Source organism: Molothrus ater, chromosome 11 (assembly GCF_012460135.2).
Source record: "Molothrus ater isolate BHLD 08-10-18 breed brown headed cowbird chromosome 11, BPBGC_Mater_1.1, whole genome shotgun sequence".
NCBI classification, from domain to species: domain Eukaryota; kingdom Metazoa; phylum Chordata; class Aves; order Passeriformes; family Icteridae; genus Molothrus; species Molothrus ater.
In genome coordinates, this window is record NC_050488.2 from 20,514,829 (window position 1) to 20,537,163 (window position 22,335).

The 22,335-nt window shown below is 53.2% G+C and overlaps 1 protein-coding gene across 2 annotated transcripts in view; it reads left to right on the top strand.

Annotated features, from left to right (window-relative positions):
- Positions 1 to 22,335, top strand: part of GRM7 (glutamate metabotropic receptor 7) — a 194,169-nt gene that overhangs the window by 131,575 nt on the left and 40,259 nt on the right. For both annotated transcript variants that reach the window (XM_036391148.2, XM_036391149.2), the window contains exons 7-8: positions 3,282 to 3,421; positions 16,049 to 16,984. In XM_036391148.2, coding sequence (XP_036247041.1) covers positions 3,282 to 3,421; positions 16,049 to 16,984 — 1,076 coding nt within the window. The remainder of the gene's footprint in view (positions 1 to 3,281; positions 3,422 to 16,048; positions 16,985 to 22,335) is intronic.

A 22,335-nucleotide genomic window follows, 5' to 3' on the forward strand; every position in this document is an offset into this window, starting at 1 on the left:
TGGGAGCCCCTCGGGTGCCCAAACTGCCATGGACGTGCCCTGAGTACCAAACTCCTGGCTGGTGACATCTGTGTCACTCCTGGCCTCCTCTCCATAATTCATTCCTCATCTTGCAGTGATTAAGAGATCGAAACCCTGCAAATTCAGTCAGATTGTGTCTGGGTTTGAGGGCTTCCTGCAGGTGTCAAGTGCCCTGTGTCTGCGTGGGGAGAAGCAGCTCCTTTGTTGGGAACTGAATTAAATTGTCACAGCTCTGCATGAGCAAGAAGCTGCAGCCTGGAGACTGACACAGGTTCTGAACTGCTTAGTGGGCCCAGCAGAATCTGGAAAATCTTAACAGGAAGAAAATAAATCCTAAATGATCAAACACCAGTGAAATAACGACATGTTTTAATGATTGGAAGATCAAGGGTTATTTCTGAAATGCCTGTTTCCTCTCTGCCATGAGGTTTTCATACATCACTCTTAATTAATTTCATTATTTCATGAAAGGAGCCTGAGCTGAGGCTGGATTGCTGCAGTGATGCAAACCAGGACTGACAGACCCTGCAGACAGGTGGCACAGAAAGGGCTCCAGAGCCTCACCCAGAGGTTAAGGAGGGCTGGCCCCGCTGAGCAGAGCCCTGGCTGGAGCCCAATTACTGCAGCTTCAAAGGCAGGAGAAGGACACTTGTGCCTGCCCCGCGGTTAGCAGGGGTCAGCAGTGCTTCCCTCTCCAGCTGCTCCATGGATCCCACCTCCCCCTGGGGCTGTGTCATCCAGCACAGACTCTGTGAGCAGGGTGTGCTCCTGTGTCATCCAGCACAGACTCTGTGAGCAGGGTGTGCTCCTGTATCATCCAGCACAGACTGTGTGAGCAGGGTGTGCTCCTGCCTGCCCTGTCCAGAGCTGTGATAAGCTGGGACTGTGCTGTGGGGTCCCTGCAGGTCCCCAGCCCTACTGGGACTGTCCCTTTGGGGTCTCTGCAGGCCCCCAGCCCTACTGGGACTGTCCCTTTGGGGTCTCTGCAGGCCCCCAGCCCTACTGGGACTGTCCCTTTGGGGTCTCTGCAGGTCCCCAGCCCTACTGGGACTGTCCCTTTGGGGTCTCTGCAGGTCCCCAGCCCTACTGGGACTGTCCCTTTGGGGTCTCTGCAGGCCCCCAGCCCTACTGGGACTGTCCCTTTGGGGTCTCTGCAGGCCCCCAGCCCTACTGGGACTGTCCCTTTGGGGTCTCTGCAGGTCCCCAGCCCTACTGGGACTGTCCCTCTGGGGTCTCTGCAGGTCCCCAGCCCTACTGGGACTGTCCCTTTGGGGTCTCTGCAGGCCCCCAGCCCGGCTGGGACTGTGCTGTGGGGTCCCTGCAGGCCCCCAGCCCACAGTGCTGTGCCCCCCTGCTGCCCCCACAGCCATCCCAGGTCCCTTTCAGTGCCTTTGCTGGGGTTTGGGGTGGCTGTGGTGAGTTCTTGGCTGTGTCCCCCCAGTGTTTGTCCCTGCACTGGCTTTGGGGTGGCCGTGACAGTGGTGTCCATCCTCCATCTGCCTCCTGAGCAGCAGCCCTGGGCCAGCCCTGCACCTTCCTGTGTGTGTCTGTTGCATTTGGGGACCTCACCTGAGCTCCTGCCGTTCCAGGTGTCCCTTTCTTGTCAGCTCTGACAAAGCTGAGCCTAACTCACCCTAAGCAGCCCTAAGAGTGGTGATCAGCCAAATCCCATTTAGCACTTTGCTGCCTTTCCTGAGGAGCCAAGGAATTACAGCCATTGCTTCTGATTGACTCTAAGTGTTTCCACTCCAATGTATTCTGGCTGCATGAATCTGTAATGACAATTAAATATCTGCCTGGTGCTCACAAGGAACCAGCCAGGAGAGATTTCAGTGGGAGATTTTCTGTACCTGCCTTTGAACTGAATTTGTATCTGATCTCAGAGGATTGTAGGAGAGACAGGAAACAATTTACCAGGGCTAGAATGGAGACTATGCTAATTCACTCCTTCAAATCTTTTTTTCACTCCCTGGAATTCAATGAAGAATGGGAATCATGAAGAAAACGATAATCTTAAAGTTCAGTGCTACAACAGGAGAGATTTTTCATTGCTTTAGGGAAAAAAAGTTAGGAGGAGGAAGCTTTGAATATAGATATGCTGGAGGATTGTCATAATCTTCAATCTTGACACAATATTACTCTACCCCACCGCAGCCTATTTTAATATGTCTGGAAATAAATGTCACCCTGGAAGGTTGCTCCTGGAGCTGTGAGGAAATGAGGCAGTGCTTTGGTTCTCCTCCTGGGAGGGTTCCCAGGCAGTGCTGTGCTGATTGAAGTGCAGGTGTCCTGCTGAGAGCTCACCTGAGGCCGGGCTCAGGTGTCAGGGCAGCTCCAGGCTTTGCCAGCACACAGGAAGGGCTGGGGCTCTCTTGCCCTGCACTTACCCGTGTTTGTCACTGGAGTGACAAGGTATTATTTACCATTTACATGGTAAATCAAGTTCATTCAGGGTCCTGCTCTGGGTCTGCCCAGGACACTCCTGTGGCAGTGCTACAGAGCCTGGAAGTGCCAAGGAGTGCTCTTCCCAGGTAAGGAGTGCACCTGGAGTGCTCTTCCTGGCTAAGGGAGTGCACAAGGAATGCACAAGGAGTGCTGTTCCTGGATCAGGCAGTACATGAGGAGTGCCTTTCCCAGGTAAGGGAGTGCACAAGGAATGCTCTTCCCTGATCAGGGAGTGCACCAGGAGTGCTGTTCCTGGACAAGGGAGTGCACCAGGAGTGCTGTTCCCAAGGCTGCTGTGTCCTCTCCACCCCCATGACAGTGGAGCACACTGTGGAGGAGGATGCTATTGTATGGTACCCATTTCTGGATGCAGTCAAGACTCACCAGACCCAGGCTGGCTTCTGACAGCAGCACCTCTCAGGAGCAGATGGGCTCTTTTCTGCAGGGGGAAAGCAGCATTTAGAGGCTGCATTCACGGGAGTGGTTTCCCAGGAGAACTCCCTGAGGACAGGGAGATGGGAGGCAGGGTCTCCTGCAGGGCAGGAGGAAAAGCCTCCTGCTCTTTCTGGCCTTGGGCAGAGCAGGGCGATGCAGGGCTCACCTGGGCTTGCTGTGTTTGTTTGCAGGCAGCAGGGTAGGACAGGGACGATGGCTCTGTGGGACAGGGCTGGGTGGTGGCAGTGTCCCAGAGTGTCCCCTTTGGATGGCTGTGGGATGATGTCTTGGCCTGGGACGTGTTTCCAGTGTGAAAGCTCAAAGACTGGGTAAAGATTTGGTGCTGGGTGGTTGGATTTTGTCTGGTTTCCTTCCCCCAGGCAGTGCTGGCACTCCAGTGATGTTCAACAAGAACGGGGACGCCCCGGGGCGCTACGACATCTTCCAGTTCCACAGCAGCAACACCAGCACGCCCGGCTACCGCCTGGTGGGGCAGTGGACAGACGACCTGCAGCTCAACGTGAGTCCCCTGCTCCTTGGCTATGGGCTCCAAAACCAGCAGGGACCTTTGCTATGGGCTCCAAAACCAGCAGGGACCTTTGCTATGGGCTCTAGAACCAGCAGGGCCCTTTGCTATGGGCTCTAGAACCAGCAGGGCCCTTTGCTATGGGCTCTAGAACCAGCAGGGACCTTTGCTATGGGCTCTAGAACCAGCAGGGACCTTTGCTATGGGCTCCAAAACCAGCAGGGACCTTTGCTATGGGCTCCAAAACCAGCAGGGACCTTTGCTATGGGCTCTAGAACCAGCAGGGCCCTTTGCTATGGGCTCTAGAACCAGCAGGGACCTTTGCTATGGGCTCCAAAACCAGCAGGGACCTTTGCTATGAGCACCCAAACCAGCAGGGACCTTTGCTATGGGCTCTAGAACCAGCAGGGACCTTTGCTATGGGCACCCAAACCAGCAGGGACCTTTGTTATGGGCTCCAAAACCAGCAGGGACCTTTGTTATGGGCTCCCAAACCAGCAGGGACCTTTGCTATGGGCACCCAAACCAGCAGGGACCTTTGCTATGGGCTCCAAAACCAGCAGGGACCTTTGCTATGGGCTCCAAAACCAGCAGGGACCTTTGTTATGGGCTCCCAAACCAGCAGGGACCTTTGCCATGGGCTCTAGAACCAGCAGGGACCTTTGCTATGTCCTCACAGCCCCAGACTGGAGGTTCTGCCCAGTGTCTCCCTCTCCCCTGTCCTGCAGCCTTCTCCCTGCACCCAGAGAGCCAGAGCTCCTCAGACTGCCAGAGACACGAGGTGCTCATGGAAATTTAATTCCTGCTGCCTGGCTGCAGTCCCCAGGTGCCACCTTGGGAAATGAAGCTGTGGTTTGTTGAAGTTTGAAACCACTGGGCTTTCACTTGCAGATGCTTTTTGGATTTTCTTGTCTCTGGAAAGCTGCAATGAAATGTGTTTGGAGTGAGTCCCTTTTCCAGTGGTGCTGTTAACCCTGTGGATGGGGTGGCCTGTCTGGGATGATGCCTAAAGGAAAGCAGGCCCGTGGGAGCAGGGGCTCAAATGCACTTTGATGTTTCCCAGAAAAATGCCCCAAGACTGGTGGGTGGGAGAGCTGCAGAGCGCGTCAGCCTCATCCCCTGCGCCTGGCCTGTGCCCTGGCTGGCTCCAGGATCCCTGCTGGCTCTGGGCTCTTTTCCTCAGCCCTCTGGGGCAGTCGTGCCAGCCTCACCTCGTGCCTGGCTCCCTGTGGAGAGCTACCAGCACCCAGAGACGCAGACTGCAGCTCCCTTGGGCTCTTCAGCCACGCGGCCTGAGGGGGATCAAGGCCTTCCCGGGTATTTGTGGGAAAGGGGTTTTCCCCCTCAGTCAGCCTTGCCAGCCCAGGGACATGGGGAATTCTTGGTGTGCGGGGGCTCCTTCTCTTCCTCTGCTGCCACATCTCCTCTGGAAGGGTGACAGGACATGGCCCAGCCCTGACCCCCTCCACACACGGGGGTGACCCGGGGGTGACCTGGAAGGTGACACGGGGTGTGACCCCGGGGGTGGCACAGAAGGTGCCCCAGGGGGTGCTCCCAGCCCGGGCTCTCTCTGGACCTGCTGTCACATTTGGGGTTGGCCCTGTGACCTGTGGGGACACCCGAGCTGCCCCAGCCCTTTGTGCCTGGGCTGCCCACAGGGGTCACAGCCACCCCCTGGCATGGAACCAAAGCCCCCACACTTCCTCCTCTTAATGTTGCCATGGTTTTTGTTAAATCGAGTAATTAATGTGGGTCACTGAGGGTCCACTCTTGGAGGCTGATCACACACAATATTTCACTCTCCTTGAATTTTGGCCTATTTTTATTTCTGTGTTTGGTTTGCTCTTTCAGTGCTTTTCAACTTTTGATGATCTATATAAGGAAACCGATATTAACTTGCAATTTACAGTTCTTTTAGCAAAAAATATTAATATTTTATTAAGCAAATCCTTCTTTATGTAAACTGCACATCCTGATCCATTAAAATTTAAAGCTAAATTAATGGAGCTTGATTTGTATTCCTGTTGTTGTGTTAAATGTTTCCATAAAAAGACCCTCGTAGCCTCATGGCCACAGGGTCATATCAGTAGTTGAGACTCTCTCACTAACTTCCCTTCTAATCACTCAAGTGTCCCAGTTTCTCACACAAATATATATCTAAGACAGTCCCTTTTGTATTATTGGATTATTTCTTACAATAATAAGGACAATTGTGGAGTCTAGAGAAGCCAAGGATTCCTGGAAATAACCAAAATGAATTCTATTAAATACATCCCAGGGAGAGCTACCAGAGGATGTGATTTGTCCTCAGTAATGATTGTGGCAATAACCCTGCAGGAGATGTTTCCCAGTCCTTATTTCTCAAACCCCAGAGGGCAGAGCCAGGGGACTTTGGTGCAGGTTGGAGGGGGCAGCTCTGCCCTGATGCTTTGTGTCCCTGGGGGCAGCCCTGGTCCCTCCTGGGTGTCTGCATTGCCTGGGAATGGGGACAGCTCTGCCCAGCCCCACAGGTAAGGACCCTGCAGAGCCAGGGGGCAGGAGCTGCACGAGACCAGCTCGGTGAGTAAGGATTCTCTTCTTTATCATCATCCTCATTCCAGGAAGGAACAGAGATGTTTCACTGTGGCATTCCTCTGGCAGGGCTGCTGCTCTGCAGGCTCTCGTGGGTGCCTTCAGCAAAGGACATCTCCCCATTCATGGTACTTTATTCTCTGGAATAATCTGGAGAGCTGAACCAGATTCTCCCATGTCAGATTGCAGAGTAACTTGTGGTTTAGTTTTCTGTCTCTTGCTTCTGTTGGCAGACAGACTGAGGGGAGCTGTAGCAGCTTCCTTGGGACTCCTCAAATCTGCTCTGTTTCCTTATTGTTGATAAACCTGGGTTTGTGAATTACCTGGGGCTGTCTGTATCTCAGGTCAGATAACTGAGATACATTTGATGACTTTTCACTGCAGCAAGCTTGGGACACAGCAATTGATGTGAGGGCAGAGCAATCACCCATTTTCCTTTGCCTGCTTGGCAGCCTCCAGCCCAGCAGAGCTGTGCCCAGCACCCAGGGCACGGTTCAGTGGCACTTCTGGCTGTGTTTCAGTGTCCATGCAAGGATAAAATGAGCAGATGTCTGATTTTACTGGCCTTGGCCAGGGTTCCATGCAAAGCCATTGCAGTGCTCTGCTCTCCCTGCAGCAAGGCTGTGATGCTGAGGTGCCCACCCATCTCCCACCCGAGGGGCCAGGGAAGGCCAGGTGCCACCCTTCTCCTTGGTGAGGGCTGTGCCAAGCTCTGCCAGCCCCTGTCACTGCTGCAGGCGGATCTGGGGTGCAGTGGCTGTGGCTGACCCCTCCTGCCCTGCATTTCAGGCTCAGAGCTTTGGCAGCTCCATCCCTGCTGCAGCACAGCTCCTGTGGGAGGCAGAGACACACCTGGTGCCCTTAGGCTGGAGAGATGCACCTGATGCCCTTAGGCTGGAGAGATAGAGATCCCCTGGCCACGGGGGAGCTGGGCTTTAAGCCTCTGGGAGGCTGCACTCCATGGCCAGGGCAGCTCCAGCCTTGCCAGAGCTGCTTGGACTGGCTGCAGCTTTGCTGTTTCAAATGCTGAGGTGCTGCTGGTGGAGGGGAGCCAGTCTGCCCTGGGAGGGTGAGGAGTGTTGTGTTTGGGCTGTTTTGCTTTTCCAGTGGCTCGTTTCAGTTTGTTGGGCTGGGCTTTCCTTTGTGTCTGAGGCCTGTGTGCTTCCAGCAGCAGGAAATGGGAGCATGGCTGAAGGCAGCGTGGCCAGGGGACAGGTCCTGCCTCCATGGGGAGCTCCTGGTGCTTCTCTGTGGATCTCAGACGAGGAAAGAGCCCCTCCGTGCCCTGCCCTGCCCCATCTCAGCTCAGGAGGAGTCCTTGCTGTGTGAGCTGTTTGGATGAGGGGCACTGGAGGGATGGGAGCAGCTGCCTGAGCAGCTCCCATACATTGCTGGCTCCTAAAAACGCAGCTTCTCATGCTTGGAGGTGCCTGACACAAACGTCTCTCCTGGAGGAACTGGTGTGCCTGAAGGAGGAAGAAATGGATGGCTCCTAGAGGAAGCACAGGTTCTCCTGGGAAATTTGGTGATATTGCTTCTCTTCCTCCAGGTACAGTCAACTCAGCAGCTCCCACGTTTATTATGTTTTCCCATCCCGTTCCCTGAGCAAGTATCCCAGAACTGTCAAAATCAATAGGTGAAGGAAACATTCCCTGTGAAATGGTTGAACCTGCTTTTTCCAGGTATTGGCCTTGTGCTAGGGCTGCAGAGGCCTGTCTGGGCTCCTGCCCATGGACACGAGCTGCTCCTGGGGTCACTGGGGTGCTGGGACCCTGCCCCATGGGCTGGAGGTGCTGCATGGACCCCACAGGGCAGCTGTCCCTGGCCCAGCCCCGTGTGGAGGCTCCCGGCTGAGCTCTGGGGTCCCCTGGTCCCTGCCCAGCTCCACACGGGCAGGACACTGCCCTGTCCTTCACCCCCAGCCTGGGGCACTGAGCAGCTCTGGGGCCCCCTTGTCCCTGCCCAGCTCCACAGTCAGGGAGCTGTGGCTGAGCCCTGCCACAGGAGTGCCTGGGAGATGCATGGGATTGGCAATGATCCCTGTGGTTCCATGGACACAGCTGTCCACGGGCCTGCTCCCCTGGTCAGCCCCTGAGGATGGGGCATGGGCTCCTGGGTGACTCCCTGCTCCTGGGTGACTCCCTGCTCCTGGGTGACTCCCTGCTCCTGGATCCTGGATGATTCCCCTGCTCCTGGGTGACTCCCTGCTCCTGGATGATTCCCTGCTCCTGGATGATTCCCTGCTCCTGGATCCTGGATGATTCCCCTGCTCCTGGGTGACTCCCTGCTCCTGGGTGACTCCCTGCTCCTGGGTGACTCCCTGCTCCTGGATCCTGGATGATTCCCCTGCTCCTGGATGATTCCCCTGCTTCTGGATGATTCCCTGCTCCTGGATGATTCCCCCGCTCCTGGATGACTCCCCACTCCTGGATGATTCCCTGCTCCTGGATGATTCCCCTGTTCCTGGATGACTCCCCACTCCTGGATGATCCCCTGTTCCTGGATGATTCCCTGCTCCTGGATCCTGGATGATTCCCCTGCTCCTGGATCCTGGATGATTCCCCTGCTCCTGGATCCTGGATGATTCCCCTGCTCCTGGATGATTCCCTGCTCCTGGATGATTCCCTGCTCCTGGATCCTGGATGATTCCCTGCTCCTGGATCCTGGATGATTCCCCTGCTCCTGGATGATTCCCCACTCCTGGATGATTCCCTGTTCCTGGATCCTGGATGATTCCCTGCTCCTGGATGATTTCCCTGCTCCTGGATGATTTCCCTGCTCCTGGATGATTCCCTGCTCCTGGGTGATCCCATGCTCCTGGATGACTCCCCACTCCTGGATGACTCCCCACTCCTGGATGACTCCCCACTCCTGGATGACTCCCCACTCCTGGATGATTCCCTGCTCCTGGGTGATTCCCTGCTCCCTGGGCAGGCAGCTGGGAGCTGCTCTTTGCCATGGGGAGCAGAGTGTGAGATAAAGCCCTGTTGGAATCAAGAACGTCCCTGGAGCTCAGGGTTTGGGGTGAGCTGGGGTCACCCCCAGAGCAGGGGAACCTTTGCTGGCAGGACAGCAGCAGGGACAGGGACACCATGGTCACTGGCACAGGAGGGAAACTCCACCCTGCAAGCCTGTTTTCCCCACAAACACATTGAGTAACTCTGTAATCCTCCGTGCAATTTATGTGAAACCTGCTCACTTCAACACCTCCTGAATCTGTTTGGGCTCAGACTAATCAATTTACATGCCATAAACATCTCTGTTAGGGAGTTTGGAAATAAATGTTATGAATAGTGAGTTGGTGAAGAGAGTAATTAACTGTCTAACCTGCTGGCAAGAGACCTGGCTGTACCTGCCTTTTTTTGATAAAATATTCGAATTGGAATTGCATCCAAGCACCTCTTCAGTGGTGTTTGTTGCTCGGGAATATTCTGCCAACAGATGGTATTTGTCTAAAATAACATGTTCAAATTGATTTCTGTTCCTTGCTTTCTTGGGTTTGCTGCTGGGTTTTGGGTTTTTCCTTTGGAGCAGAATGTGCTCAGGGTAGATGGAGTTTCTGGATTTGGCACTGTTAGGGACACCCTGCATCTCTGCTGCCCTGCCCCTGTCCCTGCAGGTGTCACCTCAGGCACTGTGGCACAGGTGGCAGTGCCACGCCCGGGGGGTGTGTGCAGTGTTTGCCAGCCCCGGTGCTGCTCATGCTCAGTCCTTGCACAGGGATGTGCAGCTGTGTCACAGCTCCTGGCCAGGGCTGGGCCCCTCTGAGCGCAGGCTCTGTGACCCAGGCAGGAGCTGGAGGTGACTCCATCCCTAGAAGTGCCCCCTGCCCAGCTGGCAGCAGCCTGCAGGTTGCTGCAGGAATGGATGTTGTTTGTTTTGTTCCTTGTTAAATTCTGCAGTCTCTCATTGCTCATGTCAGCCGTGAGCAGCGCAAACACCTTGAATTATCTCAACTTACAGCATGAAGTGGGAGGGGATTTTTCAATCCACTGGCCTGCAGAATGGCCATGAGCTGATGGCTCCTGCTCCAGGAGGGAGTGAGGCTGAAACAAGCAGTCCTGCATGAGCTGGGACTGAGCTGGGCTGGGGAGGGTGCCTGAAACCCCCAGGTCCTGCACAGCTGGGACTGGGCTGCAGCTGGGCCATGCATGGAGAGGCAGCAAATGCTCCATGTGTGTCTGACCTTGCCCTGGCAGCAAATGGAGGTTGGATGGAGAATGTTCTGTGTGTCCCTGTCCTCCCCACCGAAGGTCTGTGGGGTCATGGGGGCAGTGCTGGGCCAAGGCTCTGCAGGAGAGCAAACTCCAAGAACTGTCAGCACAGTAATGACTGGCTCTGTGCCTCTGGATCAAAGACACTGGTGTCTTTCCCTGGCAGTGTAGGAGTGATTTCCGTCTGGGGGTGTCAGCAGTGTGGGGTTTGTGTCTGCAGAGGCCAGGGCACCCCCAGGCAGCTCTGCTGTTCCCTCCTTTGGGGTCTCCTTTCCCACCTCCTCTTGTTGGTCAGCCTGGGAGGAGATGGCAGCTGAGTATCCCAGTCCCTGGGAGTGCTGAGAGCCTGGCACTGCCTGCCAGCCCTGGGGCCCTCAGCAGGGCTGCTGGGGCTGCAGCTGCCCCAGGTTTCAGTGGCAGATCAGGGGCTGGCACCTGCCAGTGGTGCCAAGCCTGGTGACAGCTAACAGCAGCCAAAACTTGCTGCTTTGTCTCCATTTGTGTTGATCAAATCTGCAAGCAAACTCCTTTAATAAACTGTATGAGCAGCTCTGGGAGCTCTTGGCATAGAGCTTGCTTCTGTGGATCCCAAACATGACCCAGCTGTGTTTGCAAAATGAAATTCTGGTCCCACACGGATGCCAGTGCCGAGGGTGGTGGAGCAGAAATGATGACAGATGTGTCAGATTGTGCCTGTTTGCTTCAGGGAGGAGAGAGAAATCCCACAAAGGCTGATTGAGAGCTCTGCTCACATCAGCCCGTGTGAGCAGCCCTGGGAACTCCCAGCGTTTGAGCAGAGCACAGAGTTCCTGACAGGCCACACGTGTGGAGTGGGTCAGAAATAATCTATTTACATGTCCTTGAGCACTGATTTCTGCAGCAGAGCTGTAATATCAGAGGTGTGATGTGGAACTCAGAGTGTCCCCAGCTAGTTGTTCACAGGATGGACAATAATGGCCCTAAAAACAGCTGCAAAGGGTCCTCAGTCTGCTCTGAAACAGCTTGGGGGAAGCCTTGATTTGCTTTGTTTTCCTGGTTTATTTGGGTTTTGTTCCACCAAACTGAAGATGTGCAGTCTGTGCAGATGGCTCCCATGGAGGATCCTTGTTTGCTGGCCAATCCCAGCTTTGCCTGGCCAGGGCTCTGGGCTGGCTGGGCAGCAGCTGCTCCCCAGTGCCAGTGGAAGCAGGGATTTCACCCTGCTCTAGCACTGCCTGTGTGTGAGTGACTGGGGAGGGGCTGTACAGACTTCAGCTCCCTTTGCAGAGCAGATTTTGGCCTTTTCTCCCCAAAATGCAGCTGCCAGACAGGCTTTCCTCCTCCCACAGCCCAGGCTGCAGCTCGTGCTGCCCTCCCCTGGGGTAGGGTTCTGCAGAGGGATTGCAGCCCCGTGTGTGGGGAGAAAGGAGAAAATTCCCTGTGCTGGGAGGCAGCTGTGCCCTGGCAGTGTGCATTGCCACCAGCCATTCCCAATTTTCCGTGTACAGTTCTTCTCGTTGTCTGTGCAGTTCTTTTAGGGCCCAATTGACTGAGCATAACCTGAGCAGGATAATTTAATATTATTAGTATTATTAATATCCCTGCAGCAATCTAATTAAGGCCTAAATGAGCTGGGTACTGAATCTCCCTCAGTATTTTGTATTTCTTTCATGCTCCCTCCCTGCCCTGTGCTGTTCTGCCTTGCACACGAGCTGTGGTGAGGAAATCACTGTCCATTGATGCTGAGGAGGGGAAAACCAGCACCAAATAATGGGGCTGGAAAATGCTGGCCCTTGAACCAGCTGGGGAACGAGGAGGATAAATAAATGCCAGCGTTTCTGGGCTGGCAGGCACTCCAGGAGGAATGCTCTCCAAATTACACACACAGGCTTGGTTCCCTCTCCTCACTGCCCTTTCCACACTGGGAGCTCTGTGTTGGGCTTGGCAGGAGCAGAACTTTTCCACAGCCACAAAGAACAGGAAAAATAGGAAGTTCTTGGATCATAAGAGAGCTAAACAAAGATAAAGGGCTAATCCTTTCCTCAAACCTTAGGTGAGGTGGGCTTGTGGCTGTGCCATGAAAAGCAGCTCTGAAAAGGAGTTTTCAGGAGAAAAACCAGAATTCCTGGAGCTGCTTCTAGATGGGCCATTGTCATCCAGGCTGTTCTTGGGGTTGGACTGTCCAGCTGTGGGCACTGGGAGCAGGTCAGGAACAAGAGTTTGATGGCAGCTGTGCTGAGCTGGGGCTGTGTGCCCTGCCTGGGCTGGCCTGTCCTCCTGCACTGGTCAGATCTCTGCTGGGGCTGCCCTGGCTCCCTGCAGTGCCCCAGGCCAGGCTGGACACTGGGGCTGGGAGCACCTGGGACAGTGGGAGGTGCCCCTGCCATGCCAGGGTGGCCCTGGGTGGGCTTTGACATCCAAACCAGTTTGGGATTCTGGGATAATTCAGATTTTCCCTCATTCTAAGCCACCTTAGGACAAAAAGTTGCCTTGGATTAGCTCTGCTTTCAGAAGATAGTTTTTCCCTAACCTATCCATTTAAAGAGAAAAGAGCTGTGTGTTATAAATGCACATTTGGAAGCACATGCTCTTTTTTTAATTAAAAAAATATTATGCAGGGGCTGTAGGATGAATACTGAAGATGCATGGTCCACCCCCTTCCATTAGTGAGAAGACAACACAAAGCTGTAGGCAGATATAAAAGCATTAAAATAATTAATTTTCCATTTTATTGTGCATCAACAGAAATGTATAATAATAAGCATTTTTGCAAAAACTGTGGATTAAGCATTTTTCTCTCCATCAGTGGTGTGCTGGAAATGTCCTTGCTCTAATGTAGAACAAATGGCCCTTGGATCTCATTAGAGATGGTGCTCTGAGTGCTCAGAGAGCTCTCAGTGTTGCTGGGGCAGAGCAGCAGGGCTGCTGAAAAAAGCTGACAAAAGACAAAGGAGGAGAGGAGAGGAGAGGAGAGGAGAGGAGAGGAGAGGAGAGGAGAGGAGAGGAGAGGAGAGGAGAGGAGAGGAGAGGAGAGGAGAGGAGAGGAGAGGAGAGGAGAGGAGAGGAGAGGAGAGGAGAGGAGAGGAGAGGAGAGGAGAGGAGAGGGAGAGGGAGAGGGAGAGGAGAGGGAGAGGGAAAGGAGGTTAAGAATTGATTTGGGAAGCCCAGAGAGCAGGCAGGAGAGAGCTCTGCCCAGCAGTGCTGGGGTGGCTCTGGGAGGGGCAGGGAGCACCCAGGGGCTGGGCTGGGATGTGCTGTGGGAGCCCATGGAGGGGCTGGGATGGTGGGATAATGGGATGGGATTTTGGGCTGGGATGATGGGATGGCAGGGCATGCATGGGATGATGGGATGAGATGGAGCAGTGGGAGTTCCCACTGCATGGCTCTTCCCAGAGCTCTCGTGCTGCTGCTGCTGCAGGAACAATCCTCCTGTTCTGAGAGGGGGCAATTCTGTGTGTTCTGGCAATTCTGTGTTATCCTGCAGAGGTGTTGGGGCTGCTCTGCTCAGAGCAGGATCTGTTTGGCACAGAACTGCTGGGGTTTTGCCTCCACCCCTTGCAGGCCCAGTGCTGGGCAAGGCTTCCCCAGCACTCCCTGCAGGCAGGGAAATGCAAAGGAGCTCCATGGTGTGAGGCACCGTGTCTGGGCCAGGCATGGAGCAGCTCTGTATCCTCTCTGGCACTCTGGCTTATCACCACTGTTATCTCTTCAGGGATTTCAGTTGATATTTTGCAGAAGACTCTGCTGAGGATGTGTTATTGACATATTCTTAGCTTAAAACCATTATCACGGTAAATCCCTGGATTTAGAAACTAATTACAAGACATTAATAGCTGAGCCTGAAGAGCTAAGTCATGCAAATATTGCTGTCTGCAAAGTGGAATATACACAAATGTCTGAACTGCTGAGTTAGGAGCTGCAGTCTGGAGGTGGCAATAAATCTGAGCCCAGTCCTCGCCGCTGGCTGCTGTGTGTCCTGAAATGAATGGCACCATCATTATGAAAGTGGGATCATGGAACGTGGCTATTTTCTTCCCTGAGTAGGTTAATTACCACTAATGTAATTATTTTTGTACTGATTTTTATTTTAATCAAACATTGCACGAAACAATTAAGTTCAGAACAAATGGCTTATTATGGAAATGTTTGTAGCGGAGGGAAGCAAAGCAGCAATGTTTGAATTATCCCCAGATATTGAGTTACTTTATTCATTAACATGAACAATTACATTAGGCCTTATGAGACAGACTAAGCATTTCTTGGTAATGTTTGTTCTATAGAGAACATAATGAGAATGTATATTGTGAGTGGATGCAGTCCCTCCTGCTGGAGGCATTCGGGAGCAGGGATGGCTGGGAGCAGGGAGAGCATCCTTCCTCCCCAGGGATGCAGGGATCCAATCCCTCTTTTCAGGAGCAGACCCCTAGAATATCTCTCATTGAGGGATTATTTTTACAGCATTCACAGAAAGACTCTTGGTACTCCACTGTGAGCAGAGTGTGACAACTTCAGGGTTTGTGTTTTCACAAATATAAAATGAAGATGATACAGGATCTATTTTGATTTAAATTAGGAAAGTGCAACTGAATCTTTCAATTTAAGACTTGCCCATTCAAGTCTTCCTGTCTGTGTGAATAACTAAGGCAGCTGATCCAAGAAACTCATCTGAGAACCTTGCTTGTAGGGAAAATCATGGAGCTTGTCAGCATTTAAGTGACCTAAGGAAAAATAGCTGAAATGTTGTGTTTTTAATGACACTTATTCACATCTATGCGAGGGATCAGGTTTTGAGTTTGGAAAGGACGCACACACACAGAGCAGCTGCTGGAGCCATGAGGTGCTGCTGGGCTGGTAACTGGTGCTGGGAATGCCAGGGCCTTCCCAGGCCTCCAGTCTGGGGCTCCAGTGCTAAACCTTCCTTGTTCTTGGAGGCTGGGGAATGGCTTTAGTTGGGCACATTTGAAATGATTTGTGAGCCCAGTTTTCCACAGTACTTGGGAGCCTTTGTTGCCTGCCTTGGAGTTCAGGACTCTCCAGACTGCAGAGTAAGTGAGACTTTCCATATATTTAATGTAATCACTGATCATTTGCATTCCCAGAAGCACATGTGGTATTTCAAAAGCTGAATGTGACTTTGAAATGAAATATTATCTAATTATTGCTTTTTTCAGTGATGACCATTTTCTTTGTCCTTCATATTTCTCACCTGGCTTGTGTAGCAGACCTTTCCCCATTCTCACTGATCCTGTGCCCTATAGAAACACATTCCCACCTCATTTCACATCTTCCCCTGGTCAGTAGCGGTTCCAGGAGGGGAGATCTCTGCTCTGTCTTGGTAAGAAGCCCCAAGGTTTGTGGGGAGCAGCCTTGCAGGTCAAAGTCCTGCCCTCCCTCAAGGTTTGCAGTGTTGTTTTAACTCTCATGTGGTTTATCTGGGGGTTGGATGTCATTCCATCAGACTTAATGAGAAATAGAAATGAGAAATGGAGGCAGCGAGCACAGTTAGAGCTCACACAGAGGCACCAGGGTGAGATTTTGGGACTCTGCCATGGGAACTTTATCCACTCGGGGTTTGTGTGTTGGGGCTCCCCTGAGTCCCCTCCCTTCCTTCCCAGCTCACATCTGTGGCTGCCTGAGCCTGTGTGTCCCTGTTCCCCAGATGGAGGAGATGCAGTGGGGCAGGGCTGTGTGTTCTGTGCAGCCAGCCCTAAGCCAGGCCTAACCCTGAGCCTGTTTGTCCCTGTTCCCCAGATGGAGGAGATGCAGTGGGGCAGGGCTGTGTGTTCTGTGCTCCCCTCAGTGTGCAGCCTGCCCTAAGCCAGGCCTAACCCTGAGCCTGTTTGTCCCTGTTCCCCAGATCGAGGAGATGCAGTGGGGCGGGGGCGTGCGTGCTGTGCCCCCGTCAGTGTGCAGCCAGCCGTGCCGGCCGGGCGAGAGGAAGAAGATGGTGAAGGGCATGCCGTGCTGCTGGCACTGCGAGCTGTGTGACGGGTACCAGTACCAGGCCGACGAGGTCACCTGCCTGCTGTGCTCCTACAACGAGCGGCCCAATGAGAACCGCACCGGCTGCCGCTCCATCCCCATCATCAAGCTGGAGTGGCACTCGCCCTGGGCCGTCATCCCCGTCTTCCTGGCCATGCTGGGCATCGTGGCCACCATCTTTGTGGTGGCCACCTTCATCCGCTACAACGACACGCCGATCGTGCGGGCCTCGGGCCGCGAGCTCAGCTACGTGCTGCTGACGGGCATCTTCCTGTGCTACATCATCACCTTCCTGATGATCGCCAAGCCCGACGTGGCCGTCTGCTCCTTCCGCAGGATCTTCCTGGGGCTGGGCATGTGCATCAGCTACGCCGCGCTGCTCACCAAGACCAACCGCATCTACCGCATCTTCGAGCAGGGCAAGAAGTCGGTGACGGCGCCGCGGCTGATCAGCCCCACCTCGCAGCTGGCCATCGCCTCCAGCCTCATCTCCGTCCAGCTCCTGGGCGTCTTCATCTGGTTCGCAGTGGACCCGCCCAACATCATCGTGGATTACGATGAGCAGAAAACTATGAACCCCGAGCAGGCCCGAGGAGTGCTCAAGTGTGACATTACGGATCTACAAATCATTTGTTCCTTGGGTTATAGCATTCTGCTCATGGTGACGTGCACTGTGTATGCCATCAAGACTCGGGGGGTCCCAGAGAATTTTAATGAAGCCAAACCCATTGGATTCACTATGTACACTACCTGTATAGTATGGCTTGCCTTCATTCCAATATTTTTTGGCACTGCCCAGTCAGCAGAAAAGGTAGGTGAGAGTGCCCAGGATCCACTGTGCTTGTAGCTGTGTGCTGGTGCTCAGCTCTCCGTGGATTTCCAGCTGAGCTCTCCAGTCACTCGTTCCTGACTCAGGGCAATCTGTGGCACTGTTTTCCTTCCCCGTTTAGCTCGTGGGCCATTCATTTAAAGAACTGGCAAATGATCAATAGCAATCACGTTAGCCATTAGTTTTATTGTTGCATCTCTTTCAATTGTTTCTTTACAGTAGGATAAGTGGGAATTAGCTGTCATATTATCCACAAAGAGGCATCTCCTAACTAAATCACTTTGAATACCACATGTAAGCAAGAGATCTGTCAAAATGCCCAGGTGAGCTCCTGTGCCTCTGGACCTGAGGGCAGTGTGGAGTGTGAGGAGTGCTCTGCTCACAGAGCAGCCCCAGGACACATTTACTCCACGGTGTAAAGGTCTGTCCTGAGTTCCAGGGGCTGAGCCCAGTGGCTCCAGCTGATGCTCCATGATGCAGACTCACTTTTATTTCTCCCTGGAGAAAAGCTGTCATTTCAGAGGGATTTGGCAAACACCACCAAGTGCAGTATTTAGAGAGCAGTGGTAATACTGGGCTGTCCTGAACTGCTGTCAGTGTGTTTTACCCCTCCACCCCAGCCCAGCCCGTGTCCCTGTCCCTGTGTCCCTGTCCCTGTGTCCCTGCAGGGCTGGGCAGCTCCTGGGCTGTGGGACAGCCCCAGTGCTGTCCCTGTCCCCGTGTCCCTGTCCCTGTGTCCCTGCAGGGCTGGGCAGCTCCTGAGCTCTGTGACCAGGCTCGGTGCTCAGCCCCTGCTCCTGGGGCTTTCCCCTCCTGCCCTGCCCTGCCCAGGGCTGTGCTGCAGGAGCTTTGCTGCTTTTCCTCCTTTTCTGGCACTCCTTTTGGGTGGGGCTGCAGGGATTGTGCTTTTTGGTGCTTGCCACTGATTTCCTGTCAGATATTCCCTCTGGAAAATATTGTGCCTTAGCTGAGCCGTGCACGTCTGCTGAAATGGAAATTGCACCTGCTGAAAAGTCTCATGCAGCACGATCTCTTCAGCTGAGCAATGGGGTTATATATAACACTGGGGTTCCAGGGGATGGATTTATTTCATTCTATCGATAAATACAAGCATAATGTTGTAGGGTGGAAGGCATATTGTAAACACCTGCCTTGTTCAGGGTGGAGAATAACACCTCCAACAACAAAGCAACCAAACCCTAGCAAAGTGCTGCAGCTAATTCATAAAAGGTGAATAATTCAAGCAGGAGCTGCTGCAGCAGGTGGAGGGAGGCCAGAAATCTGAGTTTCTCCAGGATGGAGATGAACCATGAGGCACATGGGGGGTGACATGTGGTAAAAGCAGATTTCAGACCCTTATACAGCTTGAGTTCACTCATCCTGTTTCTTTGTCCACATCAGAAAAGGAGGGAAGGTGTGGCTGGTTGTGATGTATGGCTCAGCTGTGATTTATGGGCTTGATTTGGTGATGCAGCCCGTGGATCCCAGGAATGTGGGATGTGCTCATCCTTCCCACGGTGCAGCATCCCAGGGGTTCCATGGCTGGGATGCTGAGCTCCAGAGCTCCTGCTCCCTGCCTGGGCACTGTGCAGCTCTGGGCTCTGTTATCCTGTATGCATTGTGTGTCCTGCTCCCTGCCTGGGCACTGTGCAGCTCTGGCTGTGTTATCCTGGATGGATTGTGTGTCCTGCTCCCTGCCTGGGCACTGTGCAGCTCTGGCTCTGTTATCCTGGATGCATTGTGTGTCCTGCTCTCCCTGGGCACTGTGCAGCTCTGGGCTCTGTTATCCTGGATGGATTGTGTGTCCTGCTCTCCCTGGGCACTGTGCAGCTCTGGCTGTGTTATCCTGTATGGATTGTGTGTCCTGCTCTCCCTGGGCACTGTGCAGCTCTGGGCTCTGTTATCCTGGATGGATTGTGTGTCCTGCTCTCCCTGGGCACTGTGCAGCTCTGGGCTCTGTTATCCTGTATGCATTGTGTGTCCTGCTCTCCCTGGGCACTGTGCAGCTCTGGGCTCTGTTATCCTGGATTGTGTGTCCTGCTCTCCCTGGGCACTGTGCAGCTCTGGGCTCTGTTATCCTGGATTGTGTGTCCTGCTCTCCCTGGGCACTGTGCAGCTCTGGGCTCTGTTATCCTGGATGGATTGTGTGTCCTGCTCTCCCTGGGCACTGTGCAGCTCTGGGCTCTGTTATCCTGTATGGATTGTGTGTCCTGCTCTCCCTGGGCACTGTGCAGCTCTGGCTCTGTTATCCTGGATGCATTGTGTGTCCTGCTCCCTGCCTGGGCACTGTGCAGCTCTGGCTGTGTTATCCTGGATGCATTGTGTGTCCTGTTCCCTGCCTGGGCACTGTGCAGCTCTGGCTGTGTTATCCTGGATGGATTGTGTGTCCTGCTCTCCCTGGGCACTGTGCAGCTCTGGGCTCTGTTATCCTGGATGGATTGTGTGTCCTGCTCTCCCTGCCTGGGCACTGTGCAGCTCTGGGCTCTGTTATCCTGGATGGATTGTGTGTCCTGCTCTCCCTGGGCACTGTGCAGCTCTGGCTGTGTTATCCTGGATGGATTGTGTGTCCTGAAAATGCTGTATCAGCTCTGGGGCAGGGTTTGTGCTGTCCCTGCTCAGACAGGTCCTTCCTTTGGACTGTAATTGATGGAAAGCCACTGTGGCTCTCAGCTGAAGGAGGGGAGGTTTAGACTGGATATACAGAGGGAATTCTGCCCTGTGAGGATGGGGAGGCCCAGGGAAGCTGAATATTCCCCTAAATTCTCCTTTTCTCAGATTGTGTCGTTGGGCTGATGGAGACAGAGATATCATTATGTTTTCATGTTTCATAGAGGTTCTGCTGCCTCAGAGCTCTGATTGCTTTTATTCAGTAATTGTGCTGAGATTAAACAAATCCATTGCTGGATGTGTTTGCAAGCCAGTGAGAACTGTCAGCGTGCTGAAATACATTCTGCCAGTGGGGCTCTTCCCTTGAATGATCTTCAGGGCTTTTTCCAAGTTAAAACAGTTCTAACTGTGCCTCTGAGTGAGGGGTGACTGTTGTTCAGCCACTGTGGTTGTCCTGCCTGGGAGCTTTGTTCTTCCTGCAGTCATGAGAAATAGGGAAAAGGTGAAACAGGGAAAAGAGCTGTCACCTTCCATCAGCTTATTTTTGCATAGCTTTCAGTTGTAAACTGTTGGGGTTTTTTTTGGGGTGGAGGGGGGGTTTGTAGGTGTTGTAATGAAATTTGAAGTGCCTAATCCCATCAGATCTTCCACCTTCCTTCTTGTTTCTCTATTTTTTCAGTGCCCCTTTTATTCAAATCAATAAGCAGGGCAAGTCAGGCATATTTGGCAGCAACACTTTTACTTATTGTGTTGAGTGTTCCATAAATACTATAATTTGAAGACACATGCAAAATGGGTCCTTGTTCAGATTAAATAATGTCACATTAGCACAGGAGCACTTCAGTCTCTGTTCTATTTTTTGGTGGAACTAAGTTACCCCTCAATTCTCTGTAACACAAATACCAATTAGCCAGGTAGGACACACTTTTATTTTCTCCCTTGGGAAGGCTTGGGCTGACAGTTGCTATAGCAACTCTGCATTTGTGGATTTGGGAGTTATGAGGAATGTAATGCAACATTTGTTGGAGTTTCACACCGTGGGATGGTGGAGGAACCCAGGCTTTGAGGCTCCCAGGGAATGTGCCTGGCTCTGCCATGATCTGGGGCTCTCCCAGGGACAGCTTTTGTGGATGCAGCTTTTGTTTAAATTTTTTTATCATTTTTGTTGAAAGGAGGATTCTGACCCCAGGAATTTCTCATTGATGCGCTTTCACTCCACCCATCACTTCATTATCTGCATGTTCAGATGCTGAAGTGCTTGATTCCATCCAGCCTGGACTGTGTCCCTGAGAGCAGCCTGGAGTTTGGGGGTCTGGCATTGGAGCTGTCCTGGGTGAAGCCTGAACTGAGGAGCAGCTCCAGGCTCTGGAGAGCCTCAAAGCACAGGGTATCCAAGAAAATCCACTTCTGTGGAGTGCTGGAGTTCCACCTTTTAACTGAGGAGAAATTAGGTGTTCTCTGAAATCTAGGAGTGAAATACTCAGTGGAATTTTAGGAAGGCTGATGACCTTCACTACAAAGGTGATCCTGGCCTAGGTTTTTATCAGGTTACATAACAACCCTGCTGAAAAGTGCATAAAAACCCTTTGGTGAAAACCTTTGAGTGTCTGTAGGGTTTCAGTTCCAATTTCTGTAGAACTGAACAAAAATTCCAAGCCCAGCTGCTGTAAAGGTGAAGTTCTCAGTGAGATTTCCTTTATTACCTCCTGCCCTCATTGGCCTCCCCCGTGGGAAGGGGGCTGTGAGCAGTCACAGACTGGGAGGTTTCTAAGGTGTCCCTGCTGCCATGGTTTAACCCTCAGCAGGAGCTCAGCATTCCCATCTGTGTCGCTCAAGTGCTGCAGGAACCGAGGTTCTGGAGCTGCTGGTCTCTGCTCTCCTGCTTTCCTCTCCCTGGTGCTCTGGGGGAGCTTTGTTCCCTGCACAGACACTCACAGACCCAGCACCCCTGGCTAGGGCTGGGCTATGGCCTCTGAGGCTCCTGGAGGGGGGAATACCCAGGAAATACAGAATATTCCTGGCTGGGCTGGTTCCCGGTGCTCACGGAGCCACCAGGAGCTCTGGCACAGCTCCCTCTGCCACCAAGGCTGCAAAAGGGAAAGAAAAACGGCAAGGAAACCTTGGTGCCTGAAGGTGGGCACCTGGGACGGTGGGTGTCCCCAGCTGACACTCAGGGGCAGCAGGGAGAGGGGGGGATTTGGCACTGGAGCTTGGGAAAGGTTCTGGAGTTGGCACTGGAGCTGCCCATGCCAGGGATGGCTGGGGAAGGAGCCTCTGCTCCTCACGTGGTGTCCTGAAAAAGCAAAGACATTTGGGAATGAACGGGTTCCCCAGAGTGCTGGATTCCCCAGCAGGGCTCTCTGGGAGGGCGTTCCTGCCTTTGCTGGGTCCTGGCAGGGGATTGCCCCCAAGCACTGCCCGGCAAAGGAGGCTGCGGGTCTGTGTCTGTCTGCAGCAGGGCAGGCACTGAGAGGCAGGGAGGAGCACTCGTGCACACGCAGAGTGAAATAGGGGCTGATTGCAGTAATTAGATGCTCCTCAGAAGACCATAAATTAACGGTGATTATGATTCTTGAAAGAACAGAAGCAGAAGGTGCAGTAACCGTGGCTCTGCTTTATCACATTTGCTGCATTGTAATGCTCCTTTAATGTTAATATGTACTTTTGTAGTAAAACCTAATTGCAAACACTGAGCAGGAGGAGCCCAAGGCCACAATCGTGTTCCA